This window comes from Brassica napus, chromosome C1 (assembly GCF_020379485.1).
Source record: "Brassica napus cultivar Da-Ae chromosome C1, Da-Ae, whole genome shotgun sequence".
Classification (NCBI taxonomy): Eukaryota; Viridiplantae; Streptophyta; class Magnoliopsida; order Brassicales; family Brassicaceae; genus Brassica; species Brassica napus.
In genome coordinates this window covers 41,871,353-41,889,282 of record NC_063444.1, presented here as the reverse complement: position 1 = coordinate 41,889,282, position 17,930 = coordinate 41,871,353, and the positions used below count along the sequence as shown (strand labels likewise).

The following is a 17,930-nucleotide window of genomic DNA, read 5'->3' as shown; positions in this document are numbered from 1 at the left end:
CGGAATTCCGAGGAAGAAAAGGGTTTCCTCGGAATTCCCTCGGAATAATCCGAGGAAATTCCGAGGAAATAGGGTTTTTAAACCGAAAACAACGTTTTGCGGTTTGAATAACACCTATATAACCCTTATTAAGTGTCTTACGTTCATTATGAAGTCAAAAATTTGTTCCTTACCGTATAATTAACACTTTTCCGATTGTATGAACGAAATCCCACAACATAAGAGAAACACTTATACCTTTTAATGAACGGTAAAGGGAATACTTTCAATTAGTTTTGAAATTTGTTATTTCATGGTTTATGCTCATCTATACAAAGAATCCTCAATGATATGCATTACAATTGTATAAGAAATGAAATACGGTAAAAAAAATTGATGTTTTGAAACCCCAAACACTAGTTCCTCGGTATTTCCTCGGAATATTTTCATTTTACCGGGCAAATATTTCGTGAAAATTGAAATTAGAATTCCGACGGAATTTCGATGGATAATATCCGTCGGACCCTAGGTTTTATAACCACGAGCCCCTTCTTCTTCCACATTTCTCTCTTCTTCCTCTGCGCGACTCTTCTCTTCTCTCCGGCGATTTCCTCGTGAAATCCGACGATATCTCCGGCGATCTCCCCCTTCTCTTACACAAATCATGTATGGACCCTATCCCACTCTCTTAGGTTCTATTTGTTAGGTTTTTGTGTAGTTTTGATAGATTTTTGTTAGGGTGATTGGTTAGGATTGTGATTTGGTTGTATAATATGTTTAGAATTGTGATTTGGTTGAATAATTTGTTTTGTTGAATTGATTTAGAATTTTTTTTATATTTTTTTTATTTTTTTGTATTTATAAAATCGATTTTTGTATATAAAATTGATTTTTGTATTTTACAAAAACGATTTTTCTATATAAATTCGATTTTTTGGATTTTACCAAATCTTTTTTGTATATAAATTCGATTTTTTGGATTTTACAAAACATTTTTAATATCTATAAAACTTTTTTTGTGATTAAAAACTATTATTTGGGATTTAAAAATATTTTTAATATATATATATATATTATTAAAACTATTTTTTGTAATTATTAAACTATCTTTATTTATTAAAACTATTTTTTGTTTATTAGAACTATTTTTATATATTTATTAAATATTTTTAATATCTATAAATCTTTTTTTTGTGGTTAAAAACTATTATTTGGGATTTTTTTTTTTAAATTAATTTATATATTTCTGTATTTATTAAATATATTTTTTTAATTTAAAGGTCTCATGATGATCAGATCCGGCCTCGATAGCGTCGTGGTCGTGGTGGTACGGGGAGCCAGTCTCGGGATTCCAGCCATTTTCAGGATTCCCCTTCGCCAGCAAATGATGGAGATGATGCAGAGGATGTACCCGAACGAGGTGTTCCCGGACGTGCCAGACCCGTAGTTTTTTTTTTCCAAAAACTCGCAATGTTTTATTTTTATTTGTGAAACTTTGAATATTAATTAATATGATTTCAATTTTAATTTTAATTTTATATTTTCGAATTTAAATTTCAAAAATTTTATTTTTTTAAAAAAATTAATATTTATTACATTCAGAGGAAATTAATTATATTTTTTACTCGATCGATCGATGCGTTTTTGGACATATATCCATCGATCGATCTGTTTATAAAAAAACGTTCAGAATATACCGAGGGACATCTTCCTCGGAATATACCGAGGGACACCTTTCCTCAGAATATACCGAGGGACATCTTCCTCGGAATATTCCGAGGAAGATGTCCCTCGGTATATTCCGAACGTTTTTTATAAACGGATCGATCGATGGATATATGTCCAAAAACGCATCGATCGATGAACTTCCGAGGAAATATCCCGACGAAGTTCTCCCTCGGTATATTCCGAGGAGATTTCCGACAAACTATTGATTCTCGGAATTTCCTCGGAAATTTGTTTCCTCGGAATTCTGTCGGAAAATTCCGAGGGATTTCCGAGGAAATAATAAATTCCGAGAAATTATTTCCGAGGACTTGTTTCGTCGGAATGTCGTCGGAATAACGTTATTCCGACGAAATTCCGACGATTTTTTTCCCTCAGTATCCTTGCTGTTTTCTTGTAGTGTACCAAATTGAACTTTATATGCTTAGAAGACCTGATTAAGAAAAACATGTTCAACAGCGTCATCTTGATGTGTGGTTTCCGTGTCAATCAATAAAACTTCTTCAAATCCCTGCCAGATTAATCAAAGAAAGTCTAAGAAGGATTAATCAAAGAAAGTTTAAGAAAAAGTTGGCAGTAAGAAATTTGACAAAGCGATTTTTTGTTTGCCAAATATGTTTCTATGAAATAGCAGAGAAATACAAGAGATCCTGTATATAAAGCTGTTAAAAGCAAATTCTTATTTAAGTGTCTCCAAAAGGCAAATTTCTTTAGACACCCTAAAATAAGTTTTAATGATCAAAATAACCACGAAAAAGAATGACCAGAAATAAAATTTGTTTAAGAACCACACAAATTAAATTGTCTCTAACGAATAATACATTTAATTTAAATAAATACTAGGTAATAATCCGCGCTTTGCACGGAATGTGATTATTCGTTTCATTATTTTTAATAAAAAGACATTAAATTTGTTTAATCTGGATATTGGTTCGGTTTTAAGTTTTTGTTTTTGTTTTTAATCTTCTAAAATATAACTATTGTTTTTAATTAATATTCATTTTAGTTTATTCGGTTAAAATGTTTGATTTTTTTGGTTTTTGTTTTCCAGTAAAAACCAAAAATTAATATAATTTGTTTATTTTCATGTTATGAATTTTAGATAGTCGTCATGTCGAACCAATAGTTTCATATTATAGTTTCTAAACAGATAATAGTTTAAGAAAAAGAAAAGAAAATTATTAAGATAAATCATTTCACTACAATTTGATCAGTGAAAAAAACATTAAGAAAAAATATTTCTAACTTTCAAAAAAATTAGATATTTCAGTTGTGGTGAATACTTAGTTACAAGGTGCTCACATCAAGGTGCACATGTATGTGTATGTAAAACGCATATAAAAATAGTTGACAAATATATAAAGATATTATTAATTAATATTAAATGACATTTTTGTTCAAACTAATACATGAAATATAAAATTAAAAATAATTTAAAATAAAAAAGGCCTTGAGATTAGTCAATTTTTTCATATAAAGAAAATAAAATTGTATCCGCAAATAGGGGTGGACACAGATCGAGCATCTGGGTATTCGGAAGCATCCGTATCAATTCAATCTTTAGCCACCTAGATATTCGGTGACTCAGATATCTGAAATGTTTTAGAATTTTAAAGAATATTCGATTTGATCCGTAAATAAAATAAAATTTTAAAAATAATTGAAAAAATTAATAATAACATTTTATTACAAAAATAAAACATTATTTAACTTTTTAAATTCTAGTACCTAATATAATAAATTAAATTCATAAAAATATTTTTTAACTGATATAAAGTATAATATATATAACAATATATATAATTCTTTACATATATGTGTATATATGTATATAACATATCGAATTAGATATTTGTTCCTAAAAATATTGGTATTTGTGATTTGCTTCTTTTTTGAATATTGTATTTTAGTATTTGATTTGTTTCGTAGAGTTATGGATATCCAGATTTTTTTTTCAAATCAAAACAGATAACGAATCGAATCAAAATTTATAAATATTTTGCTCAACTTTATCCGTAAACAATAAAAATAATATATATAGTTTGGCTTTTGATTTGTTATCTATTTTTTTTCAAACCGAAAAATTCAAAGTTTTATTGGAACCATGTGTGTGAGTTTTATATTAAAAAAGCGCAAAATACATAATGTGAACACATTTATGAATATAGTGTGAACGCATTAACATACTTATTATCAAATCATTGTGAAGCTGCCACATGTTTATTATAGGGTGAATGCATTTGTTACAATGCTTCTCTTTTAATATATAAGGAATTTAAAAATATTTATTTAAAATTTTATCATTTAAAATTATATATATTAAATCTCAAATTCTAGACTCCAAAACCCTAATCCTCAAGTCATATATATCTCATCCCAAAATATTAAAATTTAATTCTGGATTAATTAACCCGACATTATACATGTTCTTTTAAACCTTTTAAAAAGGTTATTTTAGTTATTTTTCCATCGCGAACTATTTTGTGACAAAAAATCGGGATATTATAAAATCCTAGATGAAGTGCCGCACCTTGTGCAGGCTAATATATATCAAATAATTCTAACTTTAACATAATATTTTTAGTTTAAATTATTTAGCTATTTTTGAATGTTAAATTAATTATAAAATGTAATTTAACGTTTTTATTACAATGCAACTTAGATAATGACTTAGTGCTTACAAATTTTGTATTTATTCTAGAGACAAACCACATATATATGTAAAAAGAATCATCATCATAGCAATCTAACAAAGTTTTATTAATACATTAAAATAACATAAGAGATAAATCAACAAAATAAAACCATAATTACCAATCATCAATGAAGCCTATGAAATCAAACCTCTCTTCATCAAATAATAGTATAGATAATTGAATATTTTTTTCTTTTCCGATGATTCCTACAAACATTAGATTAATTGCATTATACATGAATTTTCTCTTCATCAGAGTTTATAATGACACCTATTAACAAAATATACAATAACTAAAAAATATTTCTATTTAACTCAAACCTTATAAACTAAAATTAATCAATTATATATGTCAGTGTTTAAAAAAAATCAGTTATATATATGTTTAGTAAAAGCTTCGAAATAACGAGAATATCTATATATATAAAGTAGACATTTTCCCTTCTTTTGACAAGTGGTAGGGGGGTTTGCTGCCACGTGTCCTCTTTTATTTTTTCATCAAAATTCACATGTTTGTTATATTAAAAAATTACTGATGGAACTTGAATAATGCAAAAACTAAGAAAATTAGAATAAATAAAAAAATAACAAAAGAAAGCAAAATTTTCGAGTCTGATAGAATTTCTGAGAATTTTAGTTATCTAATCGTTCTCGCACAAAGAATCATTATATGAAATTTGATAATTATTTTATTGGTCAGTAAAATTCAAGATGAATAAAGAAATAAGTAAAATAATATAAATAATTTTAAATATTTAATTTATGAACAACTAAAAATAATATTAACTTTCAGTATTTATTATTTTTACTATTTTCTATTTTTTTAATTTACAAATTAAATATTTATTTCACTATTAAAAATCATAAAATAACTAAACTAAGAAGAAGAAACTAGAGCACAACATATGGTCTAAACCTAAAACCTATACAACCACAAAAAAAGGTAAAATTCCATAATAATACTAACTCAATAAATGTCTGAAACTGAAAAGAGATTAAGAATGAAGACTAAATTACCTCATCTTACTACAGAGTGTTTTAGCTAAAATAATCAGAAGTCAAAAAAAAAGCAATACAACCACAAAAAGAGGTAAAATTTCATAATAATACTAACTCAATAAACGTCCGAAACTGAAAAGAGATTAAGAATGAAGACTAAATTACCTCATCTTACTACAGAGTGTTTTAGCTAAAATAATCAGAAATCAGAAAAAAAAAAGCAAAAAGATAAAATCTGAGACAAAGCAATCCTCCGAACACAAATGTGTGTGATAGAGTACCAACGCAAAGAACCAAAAAGCAAGTCAGAAGAAAAATAATGACCAAAATGCCAAAGTCAGCACGAAGTAGGAAGGCACATGCCTAAAGCCCCAAAAGCCCAGTCACCAGCTAAGAGGTAAGAAGCACCTCACAAACTAAAGCAAGACGTCCATGCCAGCGAAGAACAACAAAACTCTAGATAAAAAGGACCAAATCTCCATGAGATTAACTCCGTACGCCTATACCAAGGGAAACATGGAAAGAAAAGAAACAACCTGAGGCAGCGAGAATTGAAGCCAACCACCGAGAAACCAGAGCTCAAGCTTGATATCATAAACAACCTTCCAAGCCCACCGAGCATACACGGAGGAAAACACTATCCAAACCTAGAGTGGCAAACATGGCAAAAATGAGAGCTACTAGAGATGCGAGCAGCAATGAAAACTGCAACGAGATGAGAGAACATCGAGAGAATGGAAAACAAAATGAAATTAACAAACCGTAGAGCCGTACTCAAGCTATGAAAGAGATAAAAGAAGTTAGATCACGAAAAAACAAAATTTTAAAACCAAGACGAGCAGGGACCATCGACGTCAAGCCAACGATAAGGAAAAAAACATCAACGACGCCTAAACTCTGACCCAACCAAAGAAGGCACAGTCTCCAACATCAGCCAAAATTTAAGGAAGAAGATGAGCAATCAATATTGACCGAAACAACCTACAATGCAGTGAGAAACAACAGCACAACTTGGAACTCATAGACCCGACCTACAACAAATATGAGATAATCTCACAGGACAAGACGGACAATAAAAACTCTACTCCAAAACATAACAATCATTCCTGGGAGAAGCACCGGTGGGGTAAACGAAATACAAAGATGGTGATAGGTAAGGTCAAAATATAGAGATATGGCTAAAAACATCTCAAAAAAATAATGTTCAAAATTTTGAAAATACAATAAAATATAATTTTGACTCTGAAATCGTTAATCTTAGAATCAACAAATATATAAATGCAAAGTTATTGAAATTAAATATGCTTAATATGAGAGGCTCACGTCACCACTAACAAATACTATTATATACACGACAACACATTATTGAAAAAACAAACACAAAATATATTAACATATCACTTACTACTACATAATACAGTAAAAATACAAATAATACTTTTAACAAATAAAGACGGCTACATAATTATATCATCCAGAAAAATCATACTTATTAACAATAAAACAATATTCCGCGCGAAGCGCAGACACTCCCCTAGTGACAAATAAGAAAAACCATTTCACAAATAATAATATAGATTTAACTGAACAAAATTTGGATACTTAATTAGACTTATCCGAAAATAACAGAATTAAACTAAAGCTATAAACCAGCGATCAAGAAACTAAACTGCAACCTGCAAAAAGTTGATTAGTCAATGCGAGTTGATATATTTATATACTCAATTAAAGTATCAAATTTTATAAACACACTGAATATACTATCAAATATTGGATGTTAAACATTGGTCTATATGTACATAATAAGATATGATAGGAAAAAAATTACAACGAAACAAAAACAAATCCTTAACTGAGATGTAGTGGCAAGATATTAGTGTTTACTGATGAAAAAGAAAACACCTAAGTATATGGGAGATGCATGCATCCACGTAGTGTTAGTATTATGCATATATGTGATGTATTATGTATATGTGTAATATGTGCGCGTATATAGGTAAGAGAGAGAGAGAGGAATAAATAATGGTATTGACAGAAGTATAGAGAGCACAAAAGAGTAAAGATGCAGGCTCTTTTTTCCTCTCTTTCTTGAATTTCCTTATATCCTTGTACTTGCATGTCATCCTTAGTGCTCTCTATCTTCTGTCAACAACCTGCATCACTCCCAAACCTATGTGTGCGAATGTATATATGCAGAATTATAATGTATAAGTCTATATGCATGAATATGTGTAAGCATATGGAATGTGTGAAGTGAGTGACAAAGGGGTTATGGAGACTGGTGTGTGTATATATAGGACTGTAGGAGAAAGCTGAGAGAGCTCCTCTGCCACATAATGCACCAAAACGTTGACTCTTTCTACATCTACATAAATCCCCTTGGACCCTCCACACATTAATATAAACAAAGACCCGACCCGATACACAACATAAATCACAAGAGAAGTCATTCCGATTAAAGATTTTAAAATGATACTTCATCCGTTTCTAAATAGAAATGTTTTAGGGAGTTTTTGATGTTTCAAAATATATGATATTTTCATATATTAATGCACTTTTTAACTTTATCAAAAACTGTGTAACTATTGATATTGTGCAGTATGTTTTGTGATTGATTGAATAACTTTTAATTTATATTTTAATGATATTTTTAAAATAAAAAATAAGTTTTTTAATAGTTGTGCACAATTCTAAAACTTCGTGTATTTTGAAACAGAAGGAATATTTTGTAAAGAAACATAATACTCTTTCTTATGCATATACTGGGTATATATAACTGGATCCATTAATTATAGTTTATGATTTAGGGTTATGTAGTAGAATATTCTTTACAATATTTGGCATCCACCGGATAGAAACGAATTATTTTTGTATCCGCGCCTCTTACGAAGCAAAAATCGTGCTAGAAACACGAGCCAATCAATGTGGCAATCACTAATCATGTGACATGTGAGATGTGGAGGAGATATTTTTGACTTCACAGTTTGGCTATGGCTGGCAAAAACCCTACCCACCAACCAACCGTACGTCCTCAATGTGAGAGGTGGATAGGGTCGCACTACTAATTTAACTAGTCCAACAAACTCTAGGACAACAACGATCAACCGACAAAACCAAAAATAGTAACTTGTTGAAATAGTTATATCGTGACTATACTGGCTAACATTCATACATATTAATGATCGTAAATCTCTGAACGGTTTTTAGATGTTCATAAATGTTTTTATTTTATTTTTAAGTTTGGTAAAATGATTTTTAATTATCTTTAAGTAGAAGAAAACCGTAAATGAGATATAATATTTATCTGACTTTTAAATCCTAATTTTTTTTTTTTTATTTTAACAAGTTTTGGGCTTAAATCTATAATTTCATCGGGTCATGGACAAGAACAAGTTGTTAGTTCTCCTTTCAGTAGCTGGTGAGACTCGAAGATGGTATCTCTGGCTCTGCCTTCAGGATAGAAAGCTTTATCAGTAGAATTAACAGCTTCGTATAAGGTGTGATATAAACTTCTACATAGCGTTTTTTTTTTGGGAAGGAGGGGGTGTCAATTTGCATAGCGTTTTGTTAGCTACCAAAATTCGACTTCTGTTTTGTTTTTGTAATTTTTAAGATTTTAACCACTTATACTATAAAACTTGTGACATATCCATACGTCGTAAACTATCATTTTCATGCATACCATTGAACTTGAAAAAAATCTTGTAACACTGGATCAACGGCCCTGCAATCGAAAGAGTTATAAGTAATTAACGTTATTTGACTAAATATATATTTAAATGTAAATCGTCTTAGTATATTTAAAATATTGTGGTCATTTTACAAGACATATATTTGATGGGGATACAATTTATTTTTATTTTAGCAAATGCCCCTATATAAACACTTTTTCTTAAAGAATTGTCTAATTGGACTCCAAATCCAATATTGGCTCATGATTAAAGACACATTGTCTTTGATTATGACATTGTCTCAAAGACTAGTTCAGATGTCAAAACATTTCAATGAATGTTTCTTAATCACCATTAAAACTAAAGTAATGGCAAACAAACTACCAATCTAGAGAACCGGAATGATTGGAGAATGTAAACCGGTTCTATCGAGAAAATTGAAAGGCGACAATGACAGATTACCAAAGTAGGGACTATGGCATTAAGAAGGGAATCAAATCTTAACGGTTGGCTAGTGATCGGTCTGTCCTTTTTCTATTGTAATATACACTTCTCTTGTCTTCTTCAGCTACTCTTACTTCTTAGGGGTTAAAAATGTGAAACTGCCATTCATATCAGATCACGGAATATGTCTTATCCAATAATGGACTTGGATAAACAGTGAGTGTGTGAAATTTTTGGAACTAAGTATGTTAGTTTGCCTATTGGAGAAACAGAAGAGGTCAAAGAAAGGAACTATAACAACATATAATGTTGGAGGACTTTAAAGAGAGACAAGAGAAATAAATGAGTGGGGAAGAGTACTATGGAGATGAGATAATCATTAATTGAATATGGAATTTTCATTGCAGAGCGGCACATGTGATAATAATAGATTGGAATTGACAGATGAGTACCACTCTTGATTTGAAGCTGCAACTTGTGTGCCCCATTTTCTTCATTAGAAAACCCATTTGTGTCTTATTGTAGTGTAGAGCGTTCTTCGTCAAGAAATTGATCACTCAATCGCTGGCGCTATTCCAATGGGAATAGTGACTACTGTTATATGTCGCTGACACTCACTAAAACGAACTCTATAGGTTGGTCTCAAACGGCGGCTCTGTCCAACTTGGAAGTATCCATACCGTGGAAATAAAAAGAATCATATAAAATAAATTTATAGTAGCTAGTCTTTCCAAATATCCGACGAAACTTTTTTTACTTCCTATTGATTAGTACGTTGCTTAGGCTGCATCTATAAATCTCTTAGCACCGTATACCTGGTTGAACCATATTGATCCAAGTTCCAAAAAAATTTCAGTTTAGTTACCAATCCGATTTTGAATCACCTATAACTCTCTTAGCACCGTAACCTTTCCAAGATCCAAAAAATTTCCAGTTTAGTTACCAATCCGATTTTGAAAACATTGGTTATCCCTTATATACTAAATTGCAAGTCATTCAACCAATCATATTCTGACACATAATAAATGTAAAAAATTAAGAAAAAAACTCAAAAAATAATATTTAGAAAAAAGAAAAAAAGTGATCTGTAAACTACCCATGATCATACTTTACCCATGATCTTTATTTTTTCATTCTCTTATATCTCCCAAAATTTTATCACATTCGATAAAGAAAATTAGAGAAACCTTTTTGATCGATCAAAAACAGAATATAAAGGATGTATTCTTCTTCTTTGCTTTCAAAATCCTAATTCATATTTGGGGTCATCTTGAATGTTCTGAGTCACAGAGCGAGTGCTGATAGAGAGGATGTATTTCTAATGGGGCTATTTCTCTTCTTTGTACATTTTTGTTGATTACGGCAGGGCATGACATGCTTCTTGGGAACCGATTTAGGGATAGGAAAGCTCGAGAAAGAGTGGACATGGTGGATTTGAATGGCTGGAGATTCAACTCGAACAAATAGACTTTTTAACGTGAAGAAAGAGAAGGAGATATAAGGAGGATAGAAGTCAACCACAAATGAAGATGCAAACATTGAAGAATCAGAAGAAGGGCTTTTGATAGAATGGCTTTTGTTAAAAGGTAAATGCTCCTGGTGTGTATACTTAAATATATTACGTATATAACTTCAAAAGAACGGTTGAAAAAATTTGAAACATGGAAAAACCATTATGCTTCTGTGATATCAAAAGTGTCTAATCCACTTTCAATGGTTTAGTTATGTCTGACATGAGCTTACAATTTGTGTCTATAGTAGCAAAAATTAAGTAGCAACAATCACCTATTCTCAAACTAAATGTTTTTAATAATTTTGACTACATAATTAATTCTCATTGCTGTGCATTGATTATTTTTTATGCGATGATGTTTCTATGTTACATGCTGATATTTTCTGCTTTCATTGGGTTTGTAACATTATTTTAGTTTGTACATTGATACAATTAGAGAAAATATTGAAAGAACAAAACGAAGTAAAGTAGAAAAGCTTCATACTAATATTTATATTCAACAAACTATTTAAGATCAATGTAAAAATTTATAAACAAAAGCAAGCTTAATTTATATGTTTGTGGTTACTTAAGTATAAGTGTGTTAATATTATTTTTAGTGTATACGCATTAACTTATCTGATAAAATATGTTATACATGTTAATTTTTAAAAACTGAAATGTGTTTATTTGCAAGCAAAATTACTCCCATGCGGAGCATGGGTCAATACTAGTTTTGGTTCTAAAAGACGATATCAACGGTTAAAGCGGTAGGCAACGGCTTAAAAGATTCTAGATAACATAACTGTTTTGGAAAAGCACTAATTTTTCTATAAACATGTATGTTCTCAGCCCTTCCCAAATTCATCTTCTCATTCACCGTTTTAAAAGTTATTGCTCATAGATTCGTTTGTAAATTGCAATTAACTGTAACCGTAATAGAATAGTTTAATTAGGGTTGTTAACCCTCTTTCCGCGATCAAGTGATCTTAAGTTTCATCAGGTATCCTATTTAACTATTTTTATTCCATCATCTCTTGTGTAATTATTATTTATTCATGTATGCATATGATGAATCCAGATTTTTTTCCTTTATGCCATTGTTCATCCTTGATAAAGCCCTAAACAAATGATTTATTATTCAATATAAAAAAACCAGGCGAGAAGTTAACCTTCCAACACACAGACCGTCTAGTGAACTCGCCACTCGTGGCAGAAGGATTGGCCATGCGAGCTGCAGTGATGAAATGTAAACAGCTGGGACTCCAGCATATCAGTCCCAGCATATCCGATGTGAGTCAGACTCTGCACACAGTGCCGTCTTAAACAATTTAATAACTTTGGGCAAAACATAAAATCTGGACCCTTTTACCGACATTTTCGTCTAACATTTGTCATTGCATATTTTAAAAAATTGAACCACAAGAACCTTTTGGTATTAATTGAACTTTTCTTTAGAAAAATAGGTCTTTATATGAAAATTAGGCTTTATAAATTGGAAAATTGGGAATGGTAAACCATACATAATTTTTTTGTTGTCTTTGTATTATTTTTAATTTATTATGGACCTTTTTATTATAATTTCACCAACTATTTGATAAACTAATTTAGTGAAATAGACTTTTATAACTCATAAAATAACATTAAAATTTTTTGTGGACCCATGGCAAATGTCCATGTTGCCATGGGTAAGAGCCGGCCCTGTCTGCACAACTTATCAAGTCTTGAACTCTAAGCTGGAACCTCCGGAAATATCCAGGTTCGAGTCTTTCTTGACCCCTCTTACATTATTATTTTTACTTAAACAATATATTGAATCCAGAGAAAATTAATGCTGGGTCCGCCCCTGGTTATATGCAGGGCCATTTGTCGGTTTAACATTCTTGGCGTGTTACTTATCGGGTAAAATCAAAGTCTTTGACAGAAGGGGTCATGTGGCGAAGCTATGCCTTGTGTTCTTACCGATACTCGTCGCAGTTCTTATCCGAATATCACGTGTCGACGACAATTGGCCGGAGTGATCATCGGAATATTTGTCGCTTCTTTCTCTTACCTCCATTTTTTTTCCTTACCCATTCGACGATAATGGTAGTAAACATTATTTATACCGTGATGTCACTGCTTTCTTGAATCGAGATCTTCAAGAGTATGAATTTTATTTTACCAAAAGAAAAAGATTATGAATTTTAACAGGGTGGGCCCCACATGCATATTTTAGAATGTTGGCTGAGAAGAGTGGTCTAGCCACGACAATGACACACAGAGCGGTTCTCGAAGGATGTTGGACGAAGACGTCGAGCCTGGTTCCACCAACTTGCCGCACAATCGTAATCGAGAAAGCACTATTCTGAATTTTAAATAGAGAAAATTGGAAAATAAAGACATTTTATACTTTGATTTGTGAGAATAGGACTTTTTGAAAATTCTTTAGGTAAGTAGGATTTATAATTTTTTAAATACCATATTGCCCTCAAATTAGCATAGTTAAAATTTATATAATTAATATTAATATTTTGAAATATATTTAACCACTTTTAAAAAACAAAAAAAACAAAAAGTAAAAACAGAAATTAAAAATAAAAGAAAAACAATAAAAAAAGTAGAAACAAAAATTGATTTATCCTAGAGATTAACGAACCTCTCTCTTATTTTCTCCGCCGAAAGCTTGAAGCTCCTCCAATGGCGATTTTGGGTAAGAACAAAGCCAAATCGTTTCTTCACTCTTTAACTTTCATTTTTCATCTCTAATCTAGTTATTTTCGTCTTTCTCTTTGTTATCAGCCTGAAGAATTGGAGATTTGTTCTTACTCTACGACATCGTCGGACGCTCTTCTTCTTCTTCCACCATCAATTTCATCAACTTCTCACGTTTCTAAGAAGGTGAGTTTGCGATTACTTGTTTTGATTCTCTTAACCGTAGATTTCTTAAAGTTTCTCATCACCTAAATCCGATTTCTCTTATTTCTTAATCTAAATTACTTGAATGGGTTGATTAATCTCCTTATACATTACGCAATTCATGCATGTTATTGTTTGGGTGTTTTGATTTTAGTTTCTTATCTTCGATTTTGGTCCTTTTTTGAAAGAGGGAAAATTGACAAATAGATTCGTTTTTGTTGTTTTCCGATTCAAAGGTTTGGTTTTTTGTCAAATCTTCTTCTTTTTTTGTTTGTGCTCTGATTATAAACTTCTTTTCTGTGATTGTAGGTATGTCTGAGGAGTTACCAAAGCGGTTGTTTAAGCCGGGTGAAGAGACCGAAGTGCATCAGATCAATAACAACTGCAAGATGGTACGCTATTTCAAAAGATTGATGGAGTGGTTGCCAAAGGAGTTGGAGACAGTGAAGAAAGATCCTGTTTTTGCTCAGATTTTTAAGCTGTTCGATAATGGTTTGGGATTCTCGGCGAGAGTGATACACGGCTTCTTGTGTAGGGAGCTGTTGACTTACAAAGATCATGAGCTCTGGTTTGTCTTTGCGAGAAGACCTCTCCGATTTTCATTGCTTGAGTTCCACGCAGTTACCGGGCTTCAGTGCGATACTAGTCTCTCACTTAAGGAGTTGGTTGACTGGGATGATGATGGTGGTTTCTGGAGCTTAGTGATCAGGACAAATAAGGGGATTTCTATTTTCGAGCTGTGGGAACATCACAGGGCAGCTGTTAAGAAGTGGAGTAATGCTGATCGAATCAGGCTGGTGTATCTTTGCATCATTGTTTGTATGGTTTGCGGGAGAGATGAGAAGGCACCTATCCCCATCAAGTACGTGAAGTTGGTGATGGATCTTGAGCAGGTTCGAAACTACCCTTGGGGAGTTGCTTCTTTTGACCTTCTATGCGAGTCAATAGCTGAAAAACGAGATAAACTGAAGGAGAATCCAAAGAGTTACGTGTTAGATGGCTTCACCTACGGTCTTCAGATATGGGCTATGGAAGCAATACCAAAGCTTGGAAAGCTCTGTGGAAGAAAACTGAACAAAAGTTTTAAGAACGGTCCTAGATGTGTAAACTGGATGGGAGCTGCAAAGATTTCGTACGAGGAGCTCAACAAGTTGGAGAACATCTTAACACCCAAGGTAAATATTTATTTTAACAAGTAGAAAAACAAACAAATGTTTGTATTAATGATTGACTCTTTTCACCTTTCTTGTGTAGGATGACATATATCCATACATCTCGTGGACTGGGAATTATACAGTGTGTGAAAGTCTTCAATTTAGCAGACGAGATGAGGTGGAGGATGATAGAGTCAAGCTTCTCATGCATATGATAATGAAGCAGTTTGACTTCAGTGGTCATAATTGGGAGTACGAAGAGACACCGGTCTTTTCTTTTGGGGTTGATAACAAAGAAGGTGAGAAGGAGAAAGTAGCTACGCATGAGGGAGAAGGTGGGAGTGATGAAGAGCCTAACGACAAGGATGGTGAAGGTGGGAGCGATGAAGCAAGTGGGAGCGATGAGGAGTTTCAAACTCCAAAAGGATCAGCAACCATAAGGGCGAGAGATACAAAGGGAAAGAAGAGGCTCCCTGATCGTGGAATGGAAAAAAGGAAGCATAAGGTCCTACATACTAGACCACAACAGGCGCCCTTTGATGAAGATATGAAGACTTTTGTGACGCAGTTGTTTCAGCAAGGTTTTGCTGCGATGGAAGAGAGGCTAGAGAAAAAGATGGATGAAAAATTTGAGGGAGTGCAGTCTGAGCTTAAAAATTCCCGTGGGGATTCAACCGTCCAAGCTGAGCATGGAGATCCATCTGCGAGCAAGACAGCGCCTAGCCACCCATCGCCTAGCAAGCTAGCGCCTAGCAAGCCAGCGCATAGCAACCCATCGCCTAGGAAGCCATCTCCTACGAAGCCATCGCCTAGCAAGCCATCTCCGAGGAGGTCCAAACGCTTGGTAAACAAGCACTAGTCTTCATAACTCTCTGCAATGTGTCTTAACTTCTTTTAGTGTTAGTTTCATGTGTTTATCGGTCTTGTGATGTGTTTTGCATTGTCTCGTTTTGGAAGTGTGTTTGGTTTGTAATTGTTGTTCAAAATCAGGCTTAATTATGTATCTGCATTATGATGTGTGTTTTGTTATGTGAACTATGTGTAAGATATTTATATGAATTTTATTAGTTTATAAAATCATGTTTTTTATGAATTCCTTGTGTGTGCTTAATAACTGGTTTTTTATGAATTGCTTGTGTATTTTGAATCTGATTTTTGTTTAAATTGCTTGTGTGTTTTGAATCAGGGTTTTTTATGAATTGCTTGTGTACTTTGAAACAGGATGTAAATTTCAGTCAAGCGGATGATATGGACGAACCAATAGGTACGCAAAGCCTTGAAGGACTTTCTCAAGCCTCGTACGTACCCGATTTTGATCCATCACAGACCAATAACGACAACGATGCAAGTGATTGGTGGACTCCAATGACTAATGTCCGGAAACTACGAAAAGGTGGATCAAAGCAATCAAATGCACCTGTAACATCGGCAAAGTGGGATAGATGGACTGGAGGACCAAGCAAGAAGCTTCAGCTTAGTGACTCACCAATGGCAGCTGACGGTTCTCCACAGGCGTCACTGTATTATTTCACCGAAGAATCGTGGGATAGATTCACGAAATGGTCTACGAATCCAACAGCTTTGAGGATTGGTCCCTCTGTCTTTAATTTGACCTTTGCACAGAGAATAGTTTGTGCTGGAAAATGGCTTGGAAACGAGGTATTATTTTCTTAACATATATTTGTAACATATATTTGATTGTGCATTGGGTAATTGTCCATGTGAATATTCAGGAAATGGATGCGATGATGTATATATGGCGAGAGAAAACATCTTTGAGGCGTTGGAATATAGACCGTGTTGCTTTCATGAACGCCATGTTCTGCCTCCAGATCGAGAAAGAATACGAGAAGTGTAAAGACGACAAAAGAGGCTACGTAGTACCCGATCTTCTTCTTGCTTATGGGAGAGGAGAGCTTCCATCTCATGGGCGGACTAATAGAGTTTGGGGTGTCGATGTTGATCGTCTCTACTTTCCTCTGTTTGTCAATGGTAATTATCCATGCTTCCTCTACACGTCTCCGTTATTCAAGTATTTTTTTTAACAAAATAAGTGATGTCCGTTGCAGGTAATCATTGGGTTGCTGTATGCGTCAACATGATTGAGAAGAAAGTGGAAGTCTATGATTGCAATCGGGGAAGGAATAGGCAATACGTAGAGAAGTTTGCTTGTATGATTCCTAGAATTGTCAAGGCAGTTGGTCCACCAAAGAGCAAATTACTCCTTACATCCTATTCGATTGTAGATATGCCTATGCAGACAAGATTGAACAAGTCTTGTGCTGATTGCGGGGCATTCGCACTCAAACACTTGGAGTGCATCCTTCTTGGTCTCGACCTCAGTTTAGTGGAAGACGGAATAATGCCTGGTTGCCGACAGAAAATTGCTTATGATATATGGGAGGCTGCCCATGATCCCATTTTAATCCAGCTTATGGCACAACACATCCCTTCGGATTTTGAGAGTTCTACTTTTTATGACCTTGAAGAAGACTGATTATGTGTGTTTGTTTAGGTTTTACCAGGAATGTTGTGACAATACTCTATTTTAGAGTTTTCTAGAAATTATGTGACATGACACTATTTTAGTTTACTAGTTATTTGTGGTTTGATTTTGCATGAAATATTTACAACTAAAATATCCAATTACACTAAACCACTAAACTTATCAATCTTTACCCTAAACCACTAATGAACCCAATATTTACCCTAAAGCCTAAATGAACCCTATACATAAGAACCATATTTTGACCTAATGCCTTTTCTTCCTCATTCTTTCACGACAAAGAGAAATCAAGGGGAGAGAACTTGGTAGATCAACTCAATCATGTCTTCGGTCGGTTCTTCTGTCGATTCAAGATATCAGCACACCA

The 17,930-nt window shown here is 32.9% G+C and overlaps 1 protein-coding gene across 3 annotated transcripts; it reads left to right on the top strand.

The window, feature by feature from the left end:
* The first annotated feature begins 10,046 nt into the window (after positions 1–10,046).
* Positions 10,047–16,134, top strand: LOC106380035. 3 transcript variants are annotated; one of them, XM_048744561.1, is made up of 6 exons: positions 10,047–11,099; positions 12,165–12,764; positions 12,866–13,697; positions 13,787–13,885; positions 14,213–15,078; positions 15,158–16,134. In XM_048744561.1, exons 5-6 carry the CDS (start codon positions 14,215–14,217, stop codon positions 15,914–15,916), a joined length of 1,623 nt encoding a protein of 540 aa, XP_048600518.1. In that variant the 5' UTR covers positions 10,047–11,099; positions 12,165–12,764; positions 12,866–13,697; positions 13,787–13,885; positions 14,213–14,214; the 3' UTR covers positions 15,917–16,134. The 3 variants fall into 3 exon arrangements, with proteins under 3 accessions (XP_048600518.1, XP_048600520.1, XP_048600519.1); XM_048744563.1 differs by having other exon boundaries at positions 10,862–11,099; positions 12,165–12,298; positions 12,699–12,764; positions 12,866–15,078; XM_048744562.1 differs by having other exon boundaries at positions 10,862–11,099; positions 12,866–13,093; positions 13,199–15,078.
* Positions 16,135–17,930: the final 1,796 nt, after the last annotated feature.

Bases quoted from the DNA above. Each gene is read 5' to 3' on its own strand.
- LOC106380035 (XM_048744561.1), top strand. From the start codon at position 14,215: ATGTCTGAGGAGTTACCAAAGCGGTTGTTTAAGCCGGGTGAAGAGACC. The intron at 15,079-15,157 runs GTAAATATTTAT...TTTCTTGTGTAG, and splicing joins AGAACATCTTAACACCCAAG to GATGACATATATCCATACAT.